This window comes from Sciurus carolinensis, chromosome 2 (genome assembly GCF_902686445.1).
Source record: "Sciurus carolinensis chromosome 2, mSciCar1.2, whole genome shotgun sequence".
Taxonomy (NCBI): domain Eukaryota; kingdom Metazoa; phylum Chordata; class Mammalia; order Rodentia; family Sciuridae; genus Sciurus; species Sciurus carolinensis.
Window position 1 is genome coordinate 110,779,950 of NC_062214.1, and position 27,310 is coordinate 110,807,259.

Genomic DNA, 27,310 nt, shown 5'->3' on the forward strand with positions numbered 1-27,310 from the left:
TACTCTCCAACTTACCAATTGGCCTTTTTGCTGGAACAAATGCCTTCGGATTCTTCCCAGGACGATTTGTGGTAGTGCCAGAGGAGGATGCCATTTTGGAGTTGGATGTTGAAGGCAACAGGGTACGAGGTTTCCTGGATGCAGCCACCTTGGCATTGGATGCTACCTTGGAGATGACAGTACTGAGGGTTGAGAGGTCCAGGACTGAGGGTCGCAACCTGCCTGTGATATAAGCAGCTAGCCTATTGGCTGGATGCAATGCCCCCATCTGTCCCAATAGCAACTTAGCCTGCGGGTAACTCTTACCATTAACCTGAAACAAGTGGCAAAGAGAAATTCTGTAAAGATAAAATTCTCTTGCTAACTCTTCTCCCTTGACAGGGGTTTCATTTTTACAAGGTTTTAAAAGTCTATTTTCAGACGTGAAGGGGAAAAAGAAGTGGGTGTTTTCTATTCCAGATTATCTGAGTAATAGGGAGGTGGAAAAATGCCATCATCTGATATTCAGAACTACTTCCATCTTCTTCATTTTGTAGTTTGGAAACAGAGAATCTCAGAAACTCATCACTTCTGCATCCTAGATATTGGAAAGTCACATGAATGTATTCAAGGAATCATGCAATTGTTTTATTTTAATAAAAAACAATTTAGTTAAGCCATTAAAACTGTCAGAAAAAATGAGTGACTGTCTTCCACAGAATCCTCATTCTGGCAAGGCCAGAGAAGCACAATGAGGCCCTGACAAACAAGGGTCCTTTTTCCAGCATCCTTTTTATTTGAAATAAATATATATATATATATATATATATTTTTTTTTTTTTTTTCCAGTTTTAGTTGTTAAGACAACCACTATTACAATAAACTAAGCTACAAATTCACTTCAGTTTTTGGTTTTCAAAAGGTTCAATTTTGAAGATGTTGTCTTCATATCTTGGATAAAATATGGGCTCAAAACAAATGCTATAAAAACTCAATGTAATTCTACACACAGTAAACTGTCAGAAGTGGCGAACCAACAAATCAAATAAGGTATAGAATTTCTCTGCTGTCTGGGCAGAGATATAGTTTTTCTCTTGCATTCTTTTTTAATACTGGGGAATTAACTCAGAGGCACTTTACCACTGAGCTGCATCCCCAGACCTTTTTTTTTTTTTTTTTGAGACAGGGTCTTGCCAAGTTGCTGAGGCTGATTTTGAACTTGCCATTCTTTTGCAGGTGACTCTAGAGAAAAATAACCTTTTCTTCATGATTTCTTTTTGTAAGTGGAGGACAGGACATAGTGGCACACAACATGGCTGAGGCAAAGCCAGACTCACCAATTTAGGGAGGCCCTAAATAACTTAGTGAGACCCTGTCTCAAATAAAAAGGGCGGAGATATGATTCAGTGGTTAAATATCCCTGGAACCGGAAGGAAAAAAAAGTGGTGGAAAGAAGGTAGAATGAAGTAGATTCTACTCTCTAAATAGGAAGCTAATAAGGAGAATAGCTAAACAAGCCACTCCACCTTCTAAGACACAAAATTACTCTTTGCTACTTAGATAAATTGTGATTATTCCCAGAGAGATCAGGAATAACTCTACCTCAAATTTAGTACCAAAAAAATGTGATTTCTCCATCCAAAAGTAGACTTTACTACAGATTTCTAGGCTATGTGGAATCTAGATCAGATAGCCCTACCTATTCCTTTGGGACCACTGAAGACTACTCAGCAGCTTCCCCAAAGTCTATATAGATTGACTATTCCTTATCCAAAATGCTTGGGGTCAGGAGTATTTCTGAATTTTAGACTTTAAAATATCTGCATATATATGTAATGAGATGTCTTGGGGAAGAAACCCAAATCTAAACGAAACTGATCTATGCTTCATATACACCCTTAAACTATGTTCATAGTCTGAAGGTAATTTTATACAATACTTTTAGTGTGTTTGCACTCTTATCAAATGAGGTCAGGTATGGAATTTTCTATTTATGGGGTCATGCCAGTGCTCACAAAGTTTTGGCTTTTGAATCATTCTGAATTTCACATTTTTGGATGAAGGATGTTTAACATGTATTACAAACTGCCTGACTGCTTATGCAAATTACATTCTATGGTGGTTCAGTAATCCCGATCAGGAGAGAACACAAAATCTCTATGCCTATATTTTAGGGAGTCGTCTTATTAGAAATCTTAGTTAAGTCACTATTTCCAAAGTATCCATCGATAAATGAAGAGAAACACTGTTCTCTCCATCAAGAGTTTAAAAATATCAACAGAAGCAATGACATAGCACCAGCAAGAGTAAACTACAATAAAGTTTTTAAAAGTAGATCAATCATATATTAACGGAGCAGTCCTAGTTCAAACAAGCAGTTAATCTTATAAAAGTTAAGTAACCTTGGCAATAACACCAGACACTTGCACACATTTGCTGTTTCTTATAAAAACAGATTTTATATCACTGAGCAAGAAGAAAACCTGTGACTAACATTTTCATTTGAAACTTCTCTTTCCAAGGATTTTCTGTAACTCTACAAATATAATCTGCATGAATTACTGAACAGCAGGGATAGAGATATTTGTCCTACCATAACTATACTGACAAAACCTCACGAAAAAAAAAAAAAAAAGACTCAATTTTTAAAAATTGTGTATTTGAATTTCTTATAAATTAAAATTTTCCCCAGGGGTGGGGACATAACTCACTGATAAGAGTAAATTCAATCCCCAATATTACAAAAATAAGATAAAATATCTCCAAGTTTCTAAATATACTGCCAACTTCTTATCTTAAAGTCAAGTTCATCTTCCCTTTACTAGCCTGAACATTCTAAGTATTGAAAGCTGTACGCTAATAACAAATTCTAAAAACTAGACTAAATTCCTAACTTTGGTTGTCAAAATATCACTAAAGCCCACGCAATGAAGTTTAAGAAAAGCAACTTTCTGGAAAGGCTAGAGTGAACTAATACAAGGCTCTGTATTTCTGTGTATAAATGTTCCAAAAATTCATTCTAGGTATGCATCTAACTGAACTATTAAAAAAAGGGATGATGATTTTGTACCCAGTTACCAGGAAATGTGAAGACAAGTGACTTAAGGCCCACTAAGGGCTCTGAAAAAAAATAAAGATGTCACCTAAGTACAAAAAGGAGCTATGCCCAGATTAAAGATAATTCTCACCTGGATAAGCCCAGATGTGCTTGAACTGGGTTTACGCTTATAGGCCACAAGCTTCCCTGCAGGAGAAAGCCCTGCATAAAAAGGCAGACCTTTGCCTCCATGTAATCTCTCCCTCACTGAATCCAGGGCATCTGTCTGCACAGGAGAGATATCATCCATTTTCCCAGGGGACAATGGACCATCAGGAGTCTCTGATCCAGATTTATCAGCCATATCATCTTGATCTTGACATGATGGCATAGAGATTTTGACACGAGAAGAATAAACAGGAGGGTTCTTCTCACCCCGGCTCTTTCGTTGAGAAGCCAACTCAATGATGAAGCTGCCCACCTTAAGTGATTGTGGCATGTTGCTATTGATGTGCTGGGATAAGATGCTCAAAATCTTGTTCCGATCTTCCTCCCAGTTGCAGTCTGAGATGATCTCTATCAGTTTGGTGGGACCACCAGGTGACCTCTGATGCACATAAGAGGTAGAAGAGGATTCCCCTTCATTGCAGGAAGACTTCCAGCTCTTTTCTGATAAAAAATTAAAAAATGTTTCTGAATCATAGCCATTCTATACTGAACTTTAAAAGAAATTCAACAGTTTCTCAATGTTCCATTCTCACATACTTTTCAGTGGTAACCCAATATGTAAGTTTAACATTCATATTTGGGAATTTCCAGAAAGAAGAACGATCTCACAAAATTGTCTTCACTATCCTACTGACTGAGTTCTCTGATAAAAAGAAGTTCCCTTAACACTACTCTTAAGAGGCCTTAACTATTATCTAAGAAAGTGCTAGTCTGCAAACAAATTAAGATTATTTGGCTTAGGTTACTGTTCTGCTATTCTTATGAGCAAAGCAAAAATACTTGCAAGTTTGCTCTGAAACATGTCAGAGTCAACTCCCCAAAGTATTTCTACTCATGCGATATGTTGAGAAATATGTATTTCATTAGATATTGAAAGATTTCTACAACAGTTTCCCAACCAATGTGCTACAATTATAGGTATGTCCTCATGGCCCCAGGGTGCTCATGCTCTCATCCAGGTTGCCTCTACCCAAGCAACTGCCTTGAAATCCCTCTTGCTATGGAAACATATTTTGTACATACCAAGACATTTTTTAAAGACAGGAAGCACTACTGCATAAATGTCATAAATCTTAAGAAGCGCAGTACCCCAAAAAAGAGGTAACTTCCTGGTTATTACCTCTTATCACAGTAATTGAAAAATCTACTAGATAAATCAGTGATATTCTTTCCTTTCTCTTCCTCTGTACTTCCCTGATGGTGGCAGGTAAGGAAGACCTGAGGCAAACTGCAATAGCTAATGATATGCCAATATTACTGAGGTTTGGAAAAGAAATTTTAAAAATTTTTCACTGACCTCATCCCTAAAAGTCTCTTGTAATAATACACCACACCAATATGAATAAATTTTACTTTTTAGGATTATTGAGCAAACCAAAAATAGAAAAAAATGTTTATTTATTATCTCTATTTCTGCCAGAAGCTAGAAAAGGGTAAGTGACATACTCTAGACTGCAAGTTTTGGTTTTCTGCCATTGTACAATCCAGACACAATAATTACTATTAAATATTAAGATTCTGACCTTGTGATTTATCAGAATCATCCTCCAAGTCACAAACAAGTTGTTTTAAGGGTTGCTGTTCAGAATCAGGTTCCTAAAGAAGAAAATAACAAAGAAATACTTTAATATATTAGTATGTACAAAGAGTAAGACGTAAACATTAAACCTCTTGCAAAAGTTAAATTAGAACAGCTTCCCATCTGAACACACAACTATATTACTATTACATAGACTCTTGGGGAAAAGAAAGTAGTTTTGTTCTCTAATGTTCTTAATAATGACTAAGTCATTAAGAAAATAATTAACAGGAGCTGGGGGGTGTTGCTCAGTAGTATAGAACCTTCAAGGCCCTAGATTCATTTCCCACCAATGCCACCACCACCACCAAAATAAATAAATAAATAAATAATAACAACAACCCCAAGGTATAGAGCATTAGAGTAAGTATGGAGAGAGATAAATTGATTTGCATGTCATAAGTCTAGGTTACATTAATTATTTTTGTAACATAAAAATTCTAATCATTCTGATAGTAATTCAAATTCTACACCAGCAACAAAGAATTGGAAGTTAAAGAATAACTGTGCAACAAGTAATCACCTTTGAACTATGATTCCCAGGACTAGAATGACATGAGTTCTGCTGCTGAAGTGATGGAGACAAGGATGGAGACAAGGATGGTTGTCTCTGTTCCTCTTTTTTTCGTTCATAGACTCGAACACGGGCACAAGTCATCATACTTTCAAAGTACAGATAGACTGGATCTTTGTCCTCTTCCCTTATCTGCAAGTTTTACATAACAAAACATACTATGGCGAAAAGAAGTCTCCTATACTCTAAATGAAGAGAGATGCTTAATCTTTGTTTACATTCCAACAGCTGAAAATACATTCCAACAGCTGAAAATTTTAAATGTAAACTTTAAAATTAAACAGTACATTTTGTATGTTCTAAAACTTGGGGCCATCAGAAAGCTATGGTTCACTATCAGGAAATTTCAGATTACACCAGAGTGGTGCTTCTCAAATCACCTGTGCTGAAAGACACATTTGTTAACTACCAGTCTATCACAGACTGATTCTTTGGTAAAGTACAATAAAATTAGCTACTAGAAAAATAAAAGACATGTAAAATTACTGCAAGCTTAAGTTTTTTAATGTAATAGATTTACTTGATTCAACTTGCTTTAGAAGTTGTTGTTTGTTCCCCCCCTCCCCCCCGTATGGAACTGGGGGTTGTACTCCAGGGTGCTTTACCACTGAGCCACATCCCCAGCCCTTTTTATTTTGAGTGAGGGTCTCACTAGGTTGCTGAGACTGGCCTCAAACTTGCAATTCTACTGCCTCAGTCTCCTGAGTCACTGAGATTACAGGCATGCATGGCTTAAACATTTGTTCTTACTTTCTGTATTTATTTAATCACAGACTAGTAATAAAGTTTTAGACCACCACTGGTACAAAAACCACGTACACTGTGTTTGCACTGTAGAGGATTCTTCTTCAAACGAGTGGACTGGGAAGACTGAAATGGTTCATCATCAGATTTGCTTAAAACTTACTAACCACAACCAAAGAATCAATTCTTACTTTTCCCTATCCATCTTCACAGTTATACAATATGTCAACTGTTGCTTTAAATCTGGAAGTTTATTTCTATTACTGTTTAAAATTTTGCTTTTAAAAGGCTTTTCTTGATGTTTGTCAACTAATAATAAGCACTATGTGTCTCAATTACTCAGTAGTTTTTACTACTGGAATAACAGTACCTTTAAAAGCTTTTGCAAGTCAGATAAAAAGCCCATCTTTCTATGAACTTCTTCAAGATTTGGCTATCTTTAAGAATTACTATGACTCACCTCTATTTTTATAGCATTTAAAAAGTTTCAGCAACTAAACTGATTAAACAAAATAGGAAGATGTCTTACAAAAACCCATTAAAAAGCAAAAATTGCCCACAGAATATATACCAAAAATCTGGTTGAAACCCATCACTTTTACAAAAAGACTTTTGTAACTTGCAATAAAAAATGAAACTCCAGGCTTACTTACCACAGGATTGGGCTTGGGAGTATAGGCCCGTGAAGGTTTAATTCCAGTGAGCAGTTTGCCCTTCACGGTAGTAGATAATACTTCAGGCTGAGGCAACAACAATGGTTTCATAGGCTCAATGACTGATGGTGTTGGGATATAAACTGGCTCTGGATCTATTTCACCTTCTACTTTCACCCACAATGGGTAATGTCGAACAGGTTGTTCAGGCTCTGTTTCACATATAGCTTAACAAAAAAAAAAAAAAAAGAGTAAGATTTAGGTGTATTAGGCAACAAAAGTTTCAGCATTGACGCAATGCCAAAACAAAACTTATTCCATCATAAAGACAGTAACTCAAAATAATCAAATAGATGCTCCCCTAAAAACTCTAATTGTCCCCATGTATCTTTATTTATTGATCTATTAATCAAACATCTGTGAATATCTACTATCTGCTTTAGGCACTAAAGTGAATTCAAGCACATAGCTAGGAATGAAACAAAGTTCTCAGTATATACATCTTATGCATCTTTTGTTAAAATTTATCCTTACGTATCTCATCTCTTTGGATGTTATTGCAAGTGGTATTTCTAAAAATTTCAATTGCTAGCTGTTTGTTGCTTCTATGGTATTTGACAGTGTGTACTACAACCTTACTAAACTAATGGATTTACTAGCTGTTTTATAGATTCCTCAGGATCTTCCTATCTATGAAGAAAGCCAATTTTTATTCTTCCTTTTCAGACTAGATGTCTTTCCTTTTCAATCCTTACCACTCTGGCTGGGATCTTTAGTATGTTGCTTTAGGGACTGTGCTGTTTCATTTTTGTTTTTGGAGACAGTCTTGCTATGTTACCCATGCTAGTCTTCTCAACTTTCCAGGCTAAAAAGTAGCCCTCCTCCTTTAGTCTTCTGGCTACTGGCTGCTGGAACTATAGATACATGTGACACAGTTCTTAGTGATGAAAGCACACATTCTTTCTGCACTCCCAATATCTGAGGGAAAACACTTAATCCTTTCACTACTAATATGTCAACTGTAAAAGTTTTTCATAGATGCACTTATCAGAGTGAGAAAGCTCCTTTCTATTCCTGAAGTGCTCAGAATTTTTAAAAGAAATGGATTTTGTCATTTCTTCAAAAATATCTATTAGAGGACTATTTGTATAGAATGGGCATCATGTATTCCTTAATGTTTTACAAAATTCATCAGTGAAGTCACCTGGACCTAGAGTTAACACTGTGGGGGTTTCACCACAAATTAAAATCTTTAAAAAAACTAAGCAGTTATCTATTTCTTTTTCAGTGAGTTGGATACCTTTGAGTCTTTTAAAGAATTTGTCCATTTAATTTGAGTTGCCCAATTTATTAGCACAAAATTCTTATCATTCCCTTGTTCTTCTTTTAATTTCTATAGTGAAGTCACCTCTATTCCTAATACCAGTAATTTGTATGTTCTCATTTTTCCAATTAATATGACTACAGGTATCAATTTTACTGATCTTTTCCTTACATTATTAGTTAACTTGAATGTATATGTCCTATGCCTAACAAAACTCGAGTGGGCTAAGAAAACAGAAATGCCAAGTTTTATCCTTTCTCTTGGTACTGATCACAGCAGGTAAGCACAGTGTCTTTACACAGACAGTGGTATTTTTTGACAAACCAAAGGACAAACAAGTGATAAGAGTGATGTTCAAAAGGGAATACAACAAGGAAAAGGGATTAAAATTCCAGAAATCACACCTTACATACTGGAAAAAACAGAGGAACTTGGAAGTCAGAAAAACTTAGCTACAAAGCCCTATTATTTATCCCTAATATCTATATGATATTGAGAACAAGTTAAATCCTTACGAATTCAACAGGGTCATTTGTAAAGTGGAGAATAAAGCTGCCTTATTAGATAAGATTGTAAGACTGAAATGATATTGCCTTTACAGGGTGCTCTGCATACAGTGCTCAATAATGTTAGTACTCCTCTGTTCACGCCAAAGGATTAATGGGTCGTTAATTATAGTAAAGCTTTAAGACTATTACTATCACAAAAAATTTACTTATTAATTTATTTATTACAGAACTGGGGATTGAACCAGGACCTCAAGCATGCTAGCGAAGTACTCTACGACTAAGCTATATACTCAGTTCTATTTATTTTTATTTTTGGTACCGGGGATTGAACCCAGAAGTGCTTAACCACTGAGCCACATCCCCAGCATGTTTTTATAGTTTATTTAGAGACAGGATCTTGCCAAGTTGCTTAGGCCCTCACCAAGTTGCTGAGGCTGGTTTTGAACTTGCAATTCTCCTGTTTCTGCCTCCTGAGCCCCTGGGATTACAGGTGTGTACCACCCCACCAAGCTTTATTTTTATTTAATTTTTTTTGTTTAATTTTTCCTACTTTATTCCTTGTATCAAAAGGTTAAGAAAGTAAAATTTTCCCAGGTTCTGATTCATAGATATAGTTTATAAGCGGAATCAAAAAGTTCAGTTTCACAAACAGTAACATTCAGTGATCTCTTTAAATGCAATTTTAATCCTTATTTTAAACTAAGGTCAATAATTTAATGCAATAAGCTAACTACACACAAAACCTGTATATTCTGAACTACAAAAGTGTTTTCTGTAGCTATATATGGTTTTAGTCAACTACACATTTCCACGAGTACTTACAAATATGTTAATAAAACACTACCCCAAATGCTTATCCCGCCATTAACTCATTAAACATTGCCATTCCTACTACTCAAAGTAGATGATTGGGAAAAATGAGTTTTAAAACTTAAAAAGTAATATAAGCCCCAAAAGGTTTTAAAATCAAAAAGGCCTTTCAACATGGAAGCATCAATATGAAACTTTAAGTTTTTAAAAAAATAAAATAAAATACATCACTCTTTCGAAAAGAATATTAAAGCAAATTATCTTTTAAGACACAAAAACATTCTTAGAAAAACTTGTAGTTTCAAATATCATCTCCTTAAAAGAAATACAAACCAGTTCACTATCTTTACTAACTCTCAGACCACAGTTGTCTAAAAACTTCAGAATATGTAAGGCATATGTCTCAGCTGTCATAGTCAAAATGACATTTAGATTTCACATATTAAACAGTTATAGTACAGCTCATAATGGCACAAATATACCTAATACATAAATACTACTTCATCCTTTAGACAGTCAAAAGTCAGAAGGAACTGCATAATTTTCAAGATACTTTAACATACGTGTAGTCATTAAAGCCCAGTAAGTAATTCAAGTACGGTCATGTAAAGGCAGGCAAATAAAGGCTCAAGTACTGACCTAAAATCAAAGGTATAAAAATAAAGGCTGAAAACTTTGTTTCTCCATTTTTCATCTAATGCCTAGATATTAGGACATTACTGTAGAAAATACACAATTATTATATATGATTTCCACAGAAGACAGTGAAATTTCATAAAGTGCAAAAAGTATCAAGAACCATAGTTTGCTTCACCAAATGCTTTTCTAGCTCGTTTCAATTCTTCATTCACAGTAAGCAAGTCTTTAACCCTAGCAAACTTCCTTAGGTTCTTTCGAATCAAGAAAACAGTATCTTCAACTTGTACTCAACCTTGTCTTCCAATTGACATTGCCTTGTGAGTCATTCCAGTGATGAACTCTATGACAAGGTCTTCAAGAATATCCACTGACTCAGTGTAAGGGTTCTGGTCAAATCCAAACCCAAACATCATACATTGTACAGCAACCCCCAGAATGCCTCTAGGAGAACCTATGATAGGCACAGGCTCTAAAAAGGTTTAGCATTTTCTGGAAGTGTTTTTTTTTTTTTTTTTTTTTAATTGGTGGGAGTAAGACAGTAGGGCAATTCTTTAGGAAAAAAGTCTCTTTCTTTTACCCTGTCCACCTTCCTCACTCCAATTTCTTCATTTTCCTCCTCAAAGATCAGGTCTTCTTCCTCATCTGCCATCCCACTAGCCTACCAGCCTACAGTTTTTTTTATTTATTTTACTTATTTTTTTTGCAGTGCTGGGGATCGAACCCAGGGCATTGTACTTGCAAGGCAAGCACTCTGCCGACTGAGCTATCTTCCCAGCCCTTATTTTTATTTTTGAGATGGGGTTACTAGTTGTCCAGGCTGGCCTTGAACATAATCCAACATAATCCTCCTACCTCAGCCTTCCTCAGCACCACTATGCCTAGGTAAAATATGTGATTACTAAATGCCTAAATTTCATACACTGAGAAAACTTTTATATGTTTTAACTAAATAATGAATAAAAAACTATAAAGAAAAACAAAGTCTTCTACCATACCCCGTGTCACAATCCCCAAGTGACTACTTTTAACCATTTGAGTGTAATTTTAGTGGTTACCTCAATCATCCTAAATAAAATGAATTTCAATTTCATAATTTAGCAGTAGCTAAGAAACTCCCCATAATGAGGGAAGGAAATCAGCATCATAAACTTGCTCCTCCTCTCCACTTCTATCAGCTATTGTTATTTCCACATTGTTAAGGTTCATGACTTATTTCCATTCTATAATCACATAAGTCATTAGCATTTCATATATTCTTATTTGTAGAACCAGTTAATGTGAATGACCCTTTAGAGGAAGAAATGTAATACTATATCACTAATAAAGTAAATTTATTCATTTATTTTTATTTACTGATCAAAATTTTATTAAAGAAACTTTTCATTTATTCAGTTTTTTTACTTACTAGTCAAAATTTTGCCTTTCCACTGTTCTTGTTTTTTGTTTGTTTGTACTGTGGATTGAACCCAGGGTGGCCACACCCTCAGTCCATTTTTATATTTTATTTAGAGACAGGGTCTCACTGAGTTGCTTAGGTCTTCACTAAATTGCTGAGGCTGGGTTGAGCTCAAGATCCTCTTGTCTCGGCCTCCCAAACCACTGGGATTACAAGAGTGTGCCACCCCACCCAGCTGTTCTTGTTTTTCTTGTAATTATAGAGATCATCCAGGTTCTTAATCATGTTCTTAAAATAAACTGAATACCTTTTATTAAATATATTTTTAGATGATGCTAGACCTTTATTTTAATATACTTATATGCGGTGCTCAGAATCAAACCCAGTGCCTCACACATGCTAGGCAAGTGCTCTACCACTGAGCCACAACCCCAGTCCCTGAATACTATGCTGCTTTATAGTACTATAATGTAGATGACATCCTTCTAAGATTTTACTCCTCCCCCTACCCTTGGGCTAAATTTACTTTTTATTAGCAGACATCTTCTGCTTCTTGAATTTCTTTTAACTTTCTAGAGCACAATCTTAAGAAATCACCAAGAGTTTGTTTGATGTCAATGTTCCACCTTACTGCATGTATTAATATCATTATTTTAAGCATACAACTTGATAATTTGGTTGACTAGTTAGGTTGATATATCATGGTCCCCTACCACTCCCCTTGATTTTAGAAATAAGATGCAAACAACTCAAAAATCCAATATTATTGATCTTCTCTTTAACATCAAACTGAATTTTAAACCCTTCCTATGCAAAATGGTTTCTCATTAAAACATTAGATTAAGCAGGGACAGTGGCAAACTCCTATAATCCCAGCTACTAAGGAGGCAGAGGCAGGAGGATTTCAAGTCAAAGCCAGCCTGGGCAATTCAATAAAATCCTGTCTCAAAATAAAAAGGACTAGGCATGTAGTTCTGGAATGGAGTATCCCCGGGTTCAATCCCCAGTACTGTCCCCCGCTCCCCCAAAAAGCATTCAGATATAGTCGTTATTCTTAATGTTCTGAAATATCAGAAGAATGTGGCCAAATGGGGAATCTTCTTAAAATTTTACTGTCAGGTGTTCAGTGGGCCCATTTAATCTGAAATTTTGTGTCCTTTGGCTTGAAGGTATTTTCTTTCACCATTTATTTACTTACTTATTTTTTGGTGGTACTAGGGATAATGGGGATTGAACCCAGGGGCATTTGCACCTCTGAGTTATATCTCCAGTCCTTTCACTTACTATTCTGAGTTGAGACAGTATTTCCAAACCGCACAGGTTGGCCTCAAACTCACAATCCTCCTGCCTCAGCTTCCCAAGTAGATGGGATTACAGGTATGCACGACTGGCTCTGCTTCTTTTATCCTTTGATTATCTTATCCCTTTCACTTTATTTTGTTCTTTCTTTCTTCATACTCCTCCGTATGATTAAAAAAAATTTTTCTCATTTTCCACCTTTTTGTAAAATATACAAAGATTTCATCTTCTTCCAGTTTTTGTACTTATTTTTAATGTTTTTGAACTTGACACTTTTCCCTCTAAGAACTCTTCCTATTTCTTCTTTTATATAACAATTATGACAAAAATATCTTCCCTTCTTTATTCATTCTTCCCTAACAGTACAAGAGAACTGAAAAGTTCCCAGAAAGGTAAAGAGAAGGCCACATTTTTTATAACAGATTTACCAGCAAGAAAACCAAACTATAACCTGATTGGTTGACTTGCAGAGCTAATTCTGATCAAGGGTAGAATACACAATAATAATACTAATCAAGAAAGCACTAAGTCTAGGGTTGATGATACAGCTCAGTTGGTAGAGTGCTTGCCTCATAAGCACAAGGCCCTGGGTAAATTAAAAAGCAAGAAACTCTTTACATAATAAAATCATATGTAATAATGTATTTGAACAAATATAAAGAGAACACAGAAAGTAAAAAGTTAAGAATTAAATAAAAGCTAACTTGGGTCTATACTATACCCATTTACCCAAAATGAAAAATTAGCTTTTCAGTCAGGCACAGTGGTGCACACCTGTAATTCCAATGGCCCAGAAGGCTGAGGCAGGAGAACTTCAAGTTCAAAGCCAGCCTCAGCAACTTAGTGAGGCCCTAAGCAACTCAGCGAGGCCCTGTCTCAAAGTAAAATATAAAAAAAGGGGTGGGGGGGCCTGGGGCTGTAGCTCGATGGTAGAGTGCCTGCCTAACACATGTTGAGGTACTGGGTTCAATCCTCAGCACCACATAAAGGGGGAGTGCTGGAGATCTGGCTCAGTGGTAAAGCGCCCCAGGGTTCAATTCCTGTTACAAAGAAGAAAAAAAATTAGCTTTTCAAAAAACTATATGATGCTGACACATATTATACCCATCCTCTGTCCCCAAAACTCCAGCCACTTTGGACAATTTCTCCAACCATAACCAGGGAGAGGTGTTTATTACAAATTTTCCTTTTAGACAATATGATAGATTACACAGATTATCTATATGATTTCTAAGGAACATCTGAGCCTTCATCGGGGGGCAGGGAGGGGATTACAGAAAATGGAGAAAACTCAGTTTCAAAAGCATTCTGGAAGTCTAAGAGTAGAATTCAAATTCAGCACACACAAAAAAAAGTCATTTTCAAAGAAAAACTAAAATTTTAAAAATGTGAATATGTCATAAAGAGCATATGAAGATAATAAAAATTCCCAAAATTCTTATCATCAATCAAAATAAAAGCAGGTAATAGTCTTTTTAAATAACCATACTTTTCCAAAACATAATATTACACATTTAACTCTCAATTAATACTCACTGTATTCCAGCTTCTTTCTCTTTTTTTTTCTCTTTGAGTAGTTCCTCCTCCTCCCTGACTCCTTCTTCTTCCCTTGCCTCCTCTCCTGGAGCATCATAAAAGACTGGATCTCGATGAACAGTCTTCCTCTGGAAATGCTTAGTTTTGGATCCTCCTTTAACAAGTACAACTTTTCTTTTCAAACAAGTGCAGCCAAACATGCAGTCTGGTCGACGGCAGTGAGCAGGTTGGCGCTTCTCTAAAGCTAGACTGGAACATACGCAACCCAGGCGACAGAAATCATTGTTGCAGGGAGGGGCTCGTTTCCTTATGATTGTGTGGATAGGTTTAGTTTTGAGAGATGCCTGAAGTTAAAGCAGAAAATTATAACTCTACTAATAATCTATTTCTGATACCATCAACAACTTATATAGTCATATACTGGCTTGCGTTCTTCTGAGTACTAACAGCATAAGTCTAACACAAATGCAAAGGACAGAAATAATATAATTAGCGTTCTAAATAATCTCCCATTCTAATGAATAGCACAGGTAATCAAGAGAATAGATATTCTAATTATGAGCAAAAATATCAAGGACGGATCTATTAAATATTTATTAAACATAATGTTCTTTAGCAGGGATTGATAAACCTAAGGATCATGGGTCAAATCCAGTATGTTTCATAAAGTCTCACTGAAACACAGCCAGGCTTATTCATTCACATACTGTCTATGGCACAAGAGTGGAGTTAAAATAACTGCAACAGAGTATGTGGTCTGCAAAGTCCAAAATATTTACTATCTCACTCTTTACAGAAAAATTCAGCTGGCATCTGCTCTAGAGTAATTAATAACAAAGGAAGAGAATTATACTTGTTCGAGCTATGAGATTAAATAATGAAGGACACAATCTGCACTGAGACCAACATCTGATAATATTCAGCTCTAGAATTCAGTATAGAATTTTTTTTTAGTGTTGAGGACTGAATCCAGGGCCTTGTGGGTACAAAGTACATGGTCTACCACTGAGTTACACCCCAGGGCTCAGTTGAGAATTTTTAAATGGAAGGTACAAAAATTCAAAACTAAAAAATTATTCACATGCTGTTCTGTCATTTCAATGCACCAGAGACTTCTTAGATAAGTATACCACTAATAAATTAAAAATTCTTAATATAAAAGTTACAAAAGATAAGATTTTTCCCCATAGGTTGATAACTTTTTGGATTTCCTGGGATTTGGTACCTTTTAAGCAGAATTTTCAGTTATCCTAACAAGATTAGCTTGTTCACATGAGGGAGAATGAAATCAGAAATTATGAGAATGGGGGCTGAGGCTGTGGCTCAGTGGCAGAGCACTTGCCTATCACATGTGAGGCACTGGGTTCGATCCTTAGCACTGCATACAAAAAGAAGCAAAGAAAATAAAGGCATGCTGTCAACCTACAACTACAAAATTTTTTTTTAAAGAAAGAAATTATGAGAATGGCCAACTGTCTTTATACAGCTGAGGGTGCTGTTCACACTATACTGTCTCCCTCTTAGCAGGAGGGATCTATGCTTGAATAACTGGTTGGTAAAAAAAAGACAGACATTTTAGTTGTCACCCAAATGACTTAAAACTTCCTGATTCTACTGCAAAAAGGTTCCATGCCATTTCTAGCCAAGCATCAGTATACTTTCAGAAAACAGCAAATACATACCTGAGCTGTAAGCAGAGTTGTCAAGGATACATCTGCTCGCTCTTCTGTGATATAGGTCCTTGGTTTTCCTTCCCAAAGTGCACAGTCTTCCAGGTCCATTAGCTTCACCTGAGATTTAGACAAGCCTGGAGGGCGAGTTCCCTGTTGCTGCTGCTGCTGCTGCTGCTGCTGCTGCTGCTGCTGTGCCTGCCGCAAACTAATCTGCTTTGGAAATACATTTTCATCTAAAGTTGGCACAGCAAAGTTATTCACCTGATTATCTGAGATGGTGCTTGAAGTATTCTTGGTAATCTTATCTCCTGGAATCACAGGAGTGTGTTTCTGCTTTGGTGAAACAGGATATGGTAAAATGGATTTATAAGATGATTTAGTTCGGCCACTGAGTGATGCTTGTTTATTTTGAGACTTTGCCTTTCTAGAGGCAGTGGGTACAGAATGAGGCTTCAAAGAATAAGAGGTAGAAGGGGAAATGGTAGATTGCTTCTTTAGTACACTATCAAGTGTTCGAACATAGCTGGTACTCTTGGTGGGAAGCTGGTATACCACAGGAGATGTGGGAGCATTGGAAGAGAAACCCATGCTTGTTTCCATCAGCTTGCCTTCATTTTCCAAGTATTCATCTAGTTTATCACTACAGAAGGCAGAACGGTTTTTCAGTGAACCTTCTGAATTTCCACCTAGATATAAGGAGACAAAAGATACTTGAAGAAATCTTGGACAGATCCTTAGTTCCCTAGAAACAACTCAAAAAGGTCAGGAGTACTGAGCTACAAGCTACTGAGACTTCCAAAATCTCCCTCCTCAGAAAGAAGGAAAAATAAAATCAAGTGATGAGACTGAGTCTGAAATACTAATTACATGAAAATCCACTCTGTGGTCTCCATTCCATTTTCTAAAATTATGCCTTACCTTAAAATTATCAAATTACATTTCTTAATGAGCAATGGCTTTTACAAAGTGTTAGAGTCATTAAGTCATCAAACTTTTGGCAACTTTTGACCTAACTACAGAAATCACAGATAAGTAGAAAACATGACAGAAAAAAAAATCAAAAATAAATCAAGGCAAACCGCAACAAAATGTCAAAGGATTATTTAAAACAATGGAGCAACTAGAATCTGATATGAAGTATGAAGGAGTTAAAGTCACAAGAATAAGAGCATAAGATTTAGGGCTCCCCCACACCAATACTGGAAATTAATCCAAGGGCCTTGTACATGCTAGGCAAGAATAATACCACAGAGTTACATCCCCACCTCATTTGTTGTTGTTGTTGATGGACATGATATTTTATTTATTTTACGTGGTGCTGAGGACTGAACCCAGTGCCTCACACATGCTAGGCAAGTGCTCTGCCACTGAGCTATGTAGCCCCAGGCCTCTACCACATATTAGTAAGAATTTATTTCAAGACAGGGTCATGCTAAATTGCACGGGCTGGCCTCAAACTTGAGATCCTCCTGCCTCAGCCTCACAAGTAGTTGGGATTACAGGTATATGCCACCATGCCTGGCTCCAATATTTAGCTTTTAAGGAAGAAAAGAGTAAGTTTAGAAGACAGTCAAGGATTATACTGTTTTAAAACTATACAAAAACTGAAAGGTAAAGAAGACTATTTTGGACAAAAGATAAATTTATCTGGTTAGAGTATAAACAGCAAACAAGACCAACAGGCACACAGTCAAAATGCCTGGATTAGTAGTTAACATTCAAGTAAGTGTAAGATTACCAGGAATTATCATATAGATCTAAAGTACATAGTTCTGAAATAATACTTGGGAATGATGTTTTTTGTGAGTGTAGGGGGGGAAAAACAGAAAAAAGAAAAAAAAAGAAGAAGAAGAAGAAAATGCAGTTTAAAAAAATGCAGGAATTTTTTTAAATGCCAGAATTAGGGATTGCACCCCCCAAGGATTGTGGTTATGGGTAAAACAAAAATTAACAATTATTCAGTTCAGCTTAAAGTATACAGAGAAGGAATGCAGAACAATAATTAACTAAGACTTTTAACAGAAATCTGTATTATATGTTTCAGAACATATTTAGAATTTTTTAAAAAACTAATTACTTTCATTCCTAGATGAAGAAGCACTATGAAACTTTCCCCTCCATCCTTTGATCTTAGTGAAGTCATTGGTCTTCCCAGTCCTAGAAACAAAGGGAAATCCAGCATCTATAAAAGAAAGAGAGATGACCAAATTCCAGCAAGTCAACACCATAAACCAAAATATTGTCTTTATCTAAAATGTATAAATCATTTATTAATACTCTGCTAAGAAACAAAGCATCTACCTATCCTAAATGTATCCAACAAAGGTAACATTTTATCTATATCACAAATTACCTAAACTTTAATCTAAAAAAATAGCATTTGACTTATAAAAACTATACACTCACCAGGAGAAGCAGGGTTGGTTCCCACAAGGTTCCAAAAAGGAAAGCTAGTAGCTGGAGCCAAAGGTAGCTGTACTCCCAAGTATTTAAGATCAATGCTCATTGTTGGATCCACTGAATTTAACTTTAAACCCACTAAAAGAAAAAAAAAAGACCACAAATCATATTATCTCCCTTTTCTTTTTTAACCTTTGGCTGGGGAAGAGAGGACTTACCAGAGAAAAGGAGATGGTGAAAACCAAATTGATATATAAAAAAATTTAGTGACAGAATCATTTAAAGATGATCTGATAATCTACATCTTCTGGTATTACTCATTTGAGTAAGGCCTGTGATTTGCTTCTAACTATGGAATGTAGCAAAGAAAATGAGGATATACATGATTATGTATATGTGATAAAATGAAGAGTATAGTATCCCTCATGTTAAGAGTTGCAAGGAAATTAATTCTGCCAACATGCTGAGGGAAACTGAAAACAGATCCCTCCCCAGTCTAGAATCTGATGAAAAACCAGGTCTAGTCAATGTCTTGATTACAGTTTTCTGAGACCTTCCTTAAACAGAAGACCCAACTAAGCCATTTTGTGACACACAGAAAACATGAAACAGCAAATGTGGTATTAAATTGTTAAATTTGTGGTAATTCAGTAAGCAACAATAGGTTAAAAAAAAAAAAAAAAAAAGAAAGAAAGAAAAGAAAAGAAAAAGAAAAAACAGACAGAATTCAGATCTTTTATGGCACTGGTAGTCCAGAGACTTTCTAGGGCCTCCAAACAGAACTTGCCATCAACAGAGTTTTCACTCTGATTATGGTTATTACTAATGACATTATGGTTAACTGAGTCCCTAAATATGACTTCTTTAAATGTATGTTGCAAAGCAATCTTTTAGGAAAGTATTTAAAATTTAACAAAATGGAAACCAAAAGGAATTTAAATTATTACAGCAAACTATTAAGTCATAGGCATGTGTTTCCAATAAAAACTTCATAGTGCTGATTCTCTAAAAGTTGAAGACATTAGATAGATTATGGGCTATAGATTCATATGGCTAATTTGTGTATTATCTACATAGAACCTATCTGCAATTCTAGCTCTTTAAAATAAGTACTTGTACTTCATCACATTTATTTAGATGCACAAAGTAATTACCACAAATATCAATAAAAAAAATTTTTTTTTCAATAAAATTTTCTTTCCTCAGAGTTCAAGTCAACTAAGGGGAAAATGAGTTCCAACAAATGGTTTCATATCTTGTCTTCACTATTTATTAATCATGAAACTTGGGATAAACTTCTCTTTGGCTATAGTTTCCTCAAGGATAAAATGAACATCAATCAACCACACTGGCTTTTGTTTTGAGAATTTATCTTTCCTGTAATACAAATAATCTTAGACAAAAAGACATTTCCCAGACTTCAAGGAACTTTAGTGTTACATTTTCCAACTGATTCATTAGTAGTTACAATAAGGTAAATCAGTCCCATTGCGGGGGCAGGGGAGGAAAGGAGGGAAGGAGGAAGGAAAGAAGGAAGACCAAAGAGTCCAAGGGAATTTTTTGGTAATACTGGCAAAATTACCAAAAGTGTAACTTAAAAGTCAAAACAAGCAGAAATTAAGAAAGGTGGGAAGGAAAAACCAAGAGTAGAACCAGAAAACAAAAAGCTACAGTAGAAACTCAAGTGAGAAATGAATCCTGAACAAAAGATCAAAGGAGATATTACAGTCCTCTGAAAAAAGAAAAATATTATTCATTAGCAAAACAAAAACTGCCAGAATGAGCCATGTGTTGTGGCACTCACCTGTAACCCCAACTACTTAGAGGATCTCAATCTCAAATTCAAAATCAGCCTGGGCAATTCAGTGAGATTCTGTTCCAAATAGTTATAAAGGGCTGGAGATGCAGCTCAGTGATAGAGCAGTTGTCTGGCATGTATTAGGCCCTTTCGTTCAACCTCCAGTACCCAAAACAAACAAACGAACGAACAAAAAAAGGCCAGAACACCTGTCTATAGCAAAAGAAGAAAATGAAACTTTTAAAATAGGCTCCTGGACTGGGGATATAGCTCAGTCGGTAGAGTGCTTGCCTTGCAAGCACAAGGTCCTGGGTTCAATCCCCAGCACTGTGCCCAAAAAAAAAAAAAAAAAAAAAAAAAAAAAAAAAAAAGGCTCCTTTGGGCAAATAAATATTTAAAATCTAGACTCATACAAATTTAGAGACTGTTTCTTACATATTGTCTTGTCTACATTTACTCATATTTTGAACTGCCCTCCAAGTGGTACCAAGTCCTAAGAACAAATAAAAAGGACCAAAGAAAATTATTTTTTTTCCCTATAGTAGTGTGGATGGAACCCAGGTGCTCTACCACAGAGCTAAATCCCCAGGTGCTTTTACTTTTTATTTTGAGACACTGAGTTGCTTAGGGGCCTCAAAAAGTTGCTCAGGGAATAGGGGGAAAGGAAAAAATAACAACAGAATGAATCAAAAACTATTACCCTAGGTAAATGTATGATTACACAAATGGTATGCCTCTACTTCATGTACAAACAGAGAAACATGATGTATCCCATTTGTTTACAATAAAAATAAATTTAAAAAAAAAAAAAAAAAGTTGCTCAGATTGGCCTCGAGCTTGCAATTTTCCTGCCTCAGACTCCTGAGCTGCTGGGATTACGGATATGCACTACCACACGGAATTTAACTTCTTATGAAACTATTAAAGAAAGCAAAGATTGGAGAAGAGAATATTACAAAACTGAAAATAGAGGGAAGAACTCCATAAAAGAACTACCTCACACCTTGAAAAGTTAAGTACTACTTGGATTCACACACTTAACTGTTTATGAAAATAAAACTGTTAAGAATCCAGCTGCGGAGCTGGGTTGTGGCTCAGTGGTAGAGCATTTGCCTAGCATGTGTGAGGCACTGGGTTCATATGTGAGGCGCATATAAATAATAAAATAAAATGATCAACAACTAAAACAATATTTAAAAACAAAAATGAATCCAGCTGCCAGGCATGGTGGCGCACGCCTGTAATCCTAGTGGCTCAGGAGGCTGAGATAGGAGGATCACAAGTTCAAACCCAGCCTCAGCAACTTAGCAAGGCCCTCCCGCAACTCAGTGAGACCCTGTCTCTAAATAAAATACCAAAAAAAAAAAGGTTGGGGATGTGTCTCAGTGTTAAGTGCTCCTGAGTTCAATCCCCCAGTATCAAAAAAAAAAAAAAAAAAAAAAAAAAGGAATCCAGCTGATACCCACCACCACCCCCAGGGCTGGGGAGAGAACCCAGGATCCTGTTCATGCTAGTCAATTGTTATACCACTGAGTTACCTCCCCAAATGTTTTGATTTTATTTTGAGATATGGTCTCCCAAAATTGCTCTGTCTTTGAACTTGCCAGCCTCTTGCCTCAGTCTTCCAGGTAGCTTGGTATTACAGGAATGTGCTACCACACCCAACTATTTTTTCTTGAGATGGAATCTGATACACTGCCTAGACTGGTGTCAAACTCCTCGGGCTCAAAAGTATTTTCCCACACCTCAGACTCCCAATTAACTGGAACTACAGGTGTACTCAAAGTGCTCAGCTTACAGCTGAATAAATTTTAACAACTTTAGGATTAAGTACAGACTTCAACTAAATGGTGAATCTTGTAAAGAAAGTGAAAAGTGATGGATCATAAAAATGTTTTCATTTGGCTTTAAAGACTTTGAGTTAGCTGCTAAAAAAACTAATTTTAGCTGCCACCACGTAAAAATTGAAGGACCTCATGTAACTGACTCACTCTAATTTCAAATGAAAAATAGAAGACCTAAGAACAGTGGGCCCAAATTTCCCTAGCAGAAAAATTCACTGATGTGGCCTTCCTTTTAAAAGATGCCTTTACCCCTCAAATTCATACTAATTTCACTTTGTTACCCACTTAAGATTCCATAAGTATTTGACTTCAAATTCCCCATTACATAAAGAAAGAGGTCATAGTTTTCACAAAAATGCCTACAATAAAAGAGGAAAAAGCCAATCAGTAAGCAACAGGCAATAAGAGCAAAAAGATTGGCTATGAGCACTGGATATATTTAATTCTAGAACCAAAATTAAAACACACATTGAGTATTAAGTCAAAAGAACACAATATTAATGTCATGGTGTTTCAACACTATTATAATATAAAAAAAGTAGAAATGGATGGGGACAAAAGATAAGCAGGTTAATTGATAAGGGAAAGTCAGAGAATATAATAAAATAGAAGTGAAAGCGGACAATAAACAATAACGAACACTGATAACGGCAAAACTACAAAGATGTGACTGTCCATTACAATATCTACTGCACTCAGTCTTCATCACTTAGATGGAGATTAGGATTTCCATACTTTTAACACTGTGACACAAACTGGCCTCCCATGAAGGCAAAAATTATGCAAGCATTACCATTTGATTTAGTAATTAAATAATCATTTTATAAATCAATCTGTAATGTTTAAAAACTCTCAGGTAAGTAATTACAATATAATGTATACAGGATAAACAGTTCTCTAAAAATTGCTAAGAGTTTTAAACAAAAAAAAAAAAAAAAAAAAAAAAAAAAAAAAAAAAAAACCCAAAAAGCTACTCCAAGAAATCCATCTAAAATCAGGGACATAGCAAACCAAAAATTGTGGCATCTCCCACAGTCTTTCATTATAATGTAAACAGGGAAGAGAAGAAACTATTGCCATGATTATAATAACTACAGATTTCATGATAAGAAAAAAAGGATTAAGCAACATAATCAAGGTCAAGATAATCTATTACAATAAATAATTAAAATTTTAAAGATCCAGTGATACATCAAATATATAAAACATGTGTTTGCAGTCACAAAATTGAATGAGATAAATAGTCTTCTATTTATATACCTAAATATAGTACTAAGTATATAAGAACAAGTAGGACGCTCCCCTACAAAAGAAAAATAAGTATGCAAACAAAAACAACCAAGCAATGAGATGGGGGCAAAGGGAAGATACTGGGCTACAAGAATGAACAGACAAAATACCATTTTCTTACCATGATACATTTTTTCCATACATAAGCTATTAAGATAAAGAAGACCTAGATATGTTTTTATGGTAAAGGAAAAAATTGTGGAAGCAAAAAAAAAAAAAAACCCACAATGAAAACTGAGAAATAAACTCAAGGGGCTAGGGATATGGCTCAGTGGCAAAGTACATTAGCATGTATACACAAGCCCTAACAGTGTATTTAAAGAAGGAAGGAAGGACTAAAACACAGAGGGGGGCGGTGGGCAGAGGAACAAGAAGCAGCAAAGTTGGGGAGAGAAAAGAAAGAAAAAATTGATGTGCGTATGTTTTAAAGAATATTACCTTCTTGAAGACTGGGATGAATCACCTGTTTGTGCCTCAAGGACTTCAAATCTTCTATCAATTCCTTTTCCAACTGGGAAATTCTTTCTCTGCAACCTACTCACAAAACAAACCCAAAAATATTGTATAACACAGCAGAGTGATGTTGCATATTTCACTACTAGAAACCAAACCATAAATATATCTCATTTTATACTATCATACAATACCTGGGTCATTTGTGGTTGATGCCTGGAGACTAGATGGTTCTTCTGTTATCCCATCAACTGCATGAATGTCTAGAGCTTCCTACATATTAAAAACAAAAATAAAATGCAGTTATATCGCTTCTAAAAATTTAAAAGTAAACTGGCAGTTTAAAACCTAAAGGAAAATACCACCATGTATACTGTCTTAACTCCAAATTCACAGAACTGGAACAATTTTTTAAAAAAATAATTTTGGTATTTTTTAAATGTTCTAACTAATATTACTTAATAATCAGGAGCTGGGAATGTAGTTCAGTGGCATAATACTTGCCTGACACATGTGAGGCCCTAGATTTTTTTTTTTTTTTTTTCTTTTTTTTGCGGTGCTGGGGATTGAACTCAGGGCCTCGTGCTTACGAAGCAAGCACTCTACCAACTGAGCTATATCCCCAGCCCGAGGCCCTAGATTTGACCCCAAAAATGAAGGAAAAAAATAGAAAAAGAAAAAAAATATATAAATATTATACTCAGCTAAACTCAAACCTATGCTAATTTGCATATTTACTGCTTAGAGCCTAAATAAAAGTAACTTACTCAACAAGGAGGGAGGAAAATAGATAGAATTAAATATCCAACATCTGTTTAGCCAACTTAGCTACTACTTAGGGGTTTGCAAATATTTAGAAGAAAAATAATCTGGTTGGCAAGTTGAAATAGAATTTTAAGAAAAAATGATATCAGGAGGATCTCGAGTTCAAAGCCAACCTCAGCAACTTATTGAGGCACTCAGCAACTCAGCAAGACCCTGTCTCTAAATAAAATATAAAAAGGATTGGAGATGTGGCTCAGTGATTAAGCATCCCTGGGTTCAATCCTCAGTACCAAAAAGAAAAAGAAAAGAAATGATATCAATGTGTATGACAGCAGAATTAAGACAACTATTAACATTTGGTTCCCCGATAATACTCCACTAATATTGGCCAGGGATTGGGGTGAAAGGGCTGGAAGGGGTGTCCCAAAAGCATCAATGAACTTTGTGTGGGGAGTGGTACCAGGGTTTGAATTCAGGGGCATTTAGCTATTGAGTCCCAACCCCAGCCCTTTTTTATTTTTTATTTAGAGAGTTGCTTAGGGCCTTGCTAAACTGCTAAGGATGGCTTTGAACTCGAAATCCTCCTGCCTCAACCTCCCAAAATGGTGGGATTACAGGCATGCACCATCACACCCACAGTCAATTAACTTTTTATGCCCCCCTTCTTTTTTGGTTATAATGGGAATCAAAGCATGCTAGGCAATTGCTCTACCACTGAGTTACATCCCCAGCTCTATTTTTTATTTTGAGACAAGGTCTAAGTTGCTTAGACTGGCCTTGAACTTGGGATCCTCCTGCCTCAACTTCCTGAGTAGCTGGGATACAGGCTTGCACTACCACACCTCGTTTCTTAAGCCTTTTAAAAGTACATAATGAAAATTGCAGGGAGACTCAAAGTTTTGAAAAATATAACAGAGGCACCTAAGTACTGAAAAGAGTCAAGATGCTATACCACTGACACATTTCCAGCCCTTTTTTTTTATAAAAAAAATTTTTTAGTTGTTGATGGACCTTTATGTTATTCATTTATTTATATGTGGTGCTGAGAACTGAACCCAGTGCCTCACACATGCTAGGCAAGCACTCTACCACTGAGTCACAATCCCAGCCCCCTTTTTATTTTTTGAGACAGGGTCTCCCTAAATTGCCCAGGTTAGCCTTGAGTTTGCTATTCTTTTGCCTTAACCTCCAAACTAGCTGAGATTTATAGATTATGTGTGTCACCATGCCCAGACATAATTTTTTTTAAGTATATTCAAACAAAGTATCTTAAGTGATGCCTGTATACTAAATCAAACACTATGGAGAGACACTTCCCCCAGTCACACCCTTACAAATGTATACTTTCACAAAACTAGATCCTTAGTTAGTTATCAGCCAATACACACATGAAAAATGACTAATAGGCCTCAGAAAGAATCCTAAAAATTATAATCTTACCTTGGATTCAAAGGAAACAAAGAGAACACCATCCACATCTTCAAGATCAGGCTTCACATCAGGAAAGGTACCACCAGGGCCTATAGGAGTATTCTTGGAAGAAGTTAAAGTCTTTCCTGTATTTTTAGGTGGTCGCCCTGCCTTAGAGAATTTCAATTTTCTAGGCCTTCCTCTTTTTCCAGGGACATTTGGAGAGGCATTCTGATTAACATTTACAGCCTTTGAGGCTCCTGAGATTTTAAGCATAGTTGTTCGCTTCCTGCTCAGGTCCTCTTTTCCTGAAAATGAGTCCCCATTTGAACCCTTTGAACTATCAAGTATTCTTTCTGAGCTAATGCTGTCAAAAAAATCAGGATATTTCCATTGAGGCTCCTTAAATAAGGGATATTTTTGTACTACTCTGAGATCTGATGAATGTTTTCTAAGACCATTTTCTGATTCTTTGCCTAAGCAGAAACCAGTCCCATGAGAATTTTCAATATATGTAGGCAAATATTCTAATTCTGCCAACACAGGAGATTTATCCTTTCGAGATGTGGAAAGTATGTTATCAGGCAGTTCAGAAATCTTCACTGTACTTTTGGTGACAGCACAGGGCTCCAAGTAGACTACAGGCATCTTTCCAGTGTCTAATTTGAACATTTTAGCTTTAGCAACACCTGATGGGCTGTTTGGTAGCCATTTAGAAGACAGATGATCAGCTTCTAGGTTATCAACTTTATTGTGCCTTTTTAGTTGTTTCTCTAATATAGGATCATCGTCACTGTTTGAGTATACATCTGTTTCTTCATCTGTGTCCTCCTGTTTTATAGTGATCCCTTCTGGGCATCCACCAAGTTCATAGTCATAATCATCTAGAGGTTCCTCTTTAATGACAACATTGAAGTTTCCACTCGGGTCTAATGGTGAGGCAATATGGGAGCCATCTTCAAAATTATTGGCAACAAGGCTGAAGAGATAAGGCAGGGAGGGACAAAAAATACAAAACTATCCATAAACAAGGCTCAAACAGGAAAAAAGGTTTTGAAACCAAGTAACACATCAGATTTTATGAACCCTCCTCCAAACACTCTGTATAACCTAACAAGATCTCAAAAGCAGTGCATCAACAGATTACACTTTTACACTTTTTGTCGACTTTTCATTAAAAAAAAAAAAAAAAAAAGAATAAAGTTACCTCTTACTGTTAAATTAAAATGCAGGATATATTATAACACTTATTTTCCTTTAGGTATTTTCAAAGGAACTCAAGGAATTTTTGAAAGTCAGCTGGCAGTGATCCAAAAATCATACAAACATTGACACACTAATTACTCCTAGTAAAGAAAAAACATACCTTC

General features: G+C 35.9%; 1 protein-coding gene and 1 pseudogene across 1 annotated transcript in view; both read right to left on the minus strand.

The window, feature by feature from the left end:
* The window catches only part of Mga (MAX dimerization protein MGA), a 103,030-nt gene that overhangs the window by 22,413 nt on the left and 53,307 nt on the right, over positions 1-27,310 (minus strand). Inside the window, 13 exon segments of the mRNA XM_047537744.1 lie at positions 16-313; positions 3,168-3,685; positions 4,768-4,840; positions 5,347-5,529; positions 6,795-7,021; positions 14,308-14,335; positions 14,337-14,651; positions 15,990-16,666; positions 18,058-18,162; positions 18,387-18,518; positions 23,751-23,846; positions 23,960-24,038; positions 25,971-26,919. Of these exon segments, the coding sequence (XP_047393700.1) occupies positions 16-313; positions 3,168-3,685; positions 4,768-4,840; positions 5,347-5,529; positions 6,795-7,021; positions 14,308-14,335; positions 14,337-14,651; positions 15,990-16,666; positions 18,058-18,162; positions 18,387-18,518; positions 23,751-23,846; positions 23,960-24,038; positions 25,971-26,919 (3,680 nt within the window).
* LOC124974585 (transcription initiation factor TFIID subunit 13-like) lies at positions 10,117-10,957 on the minus strand (annotated as a pseudogene).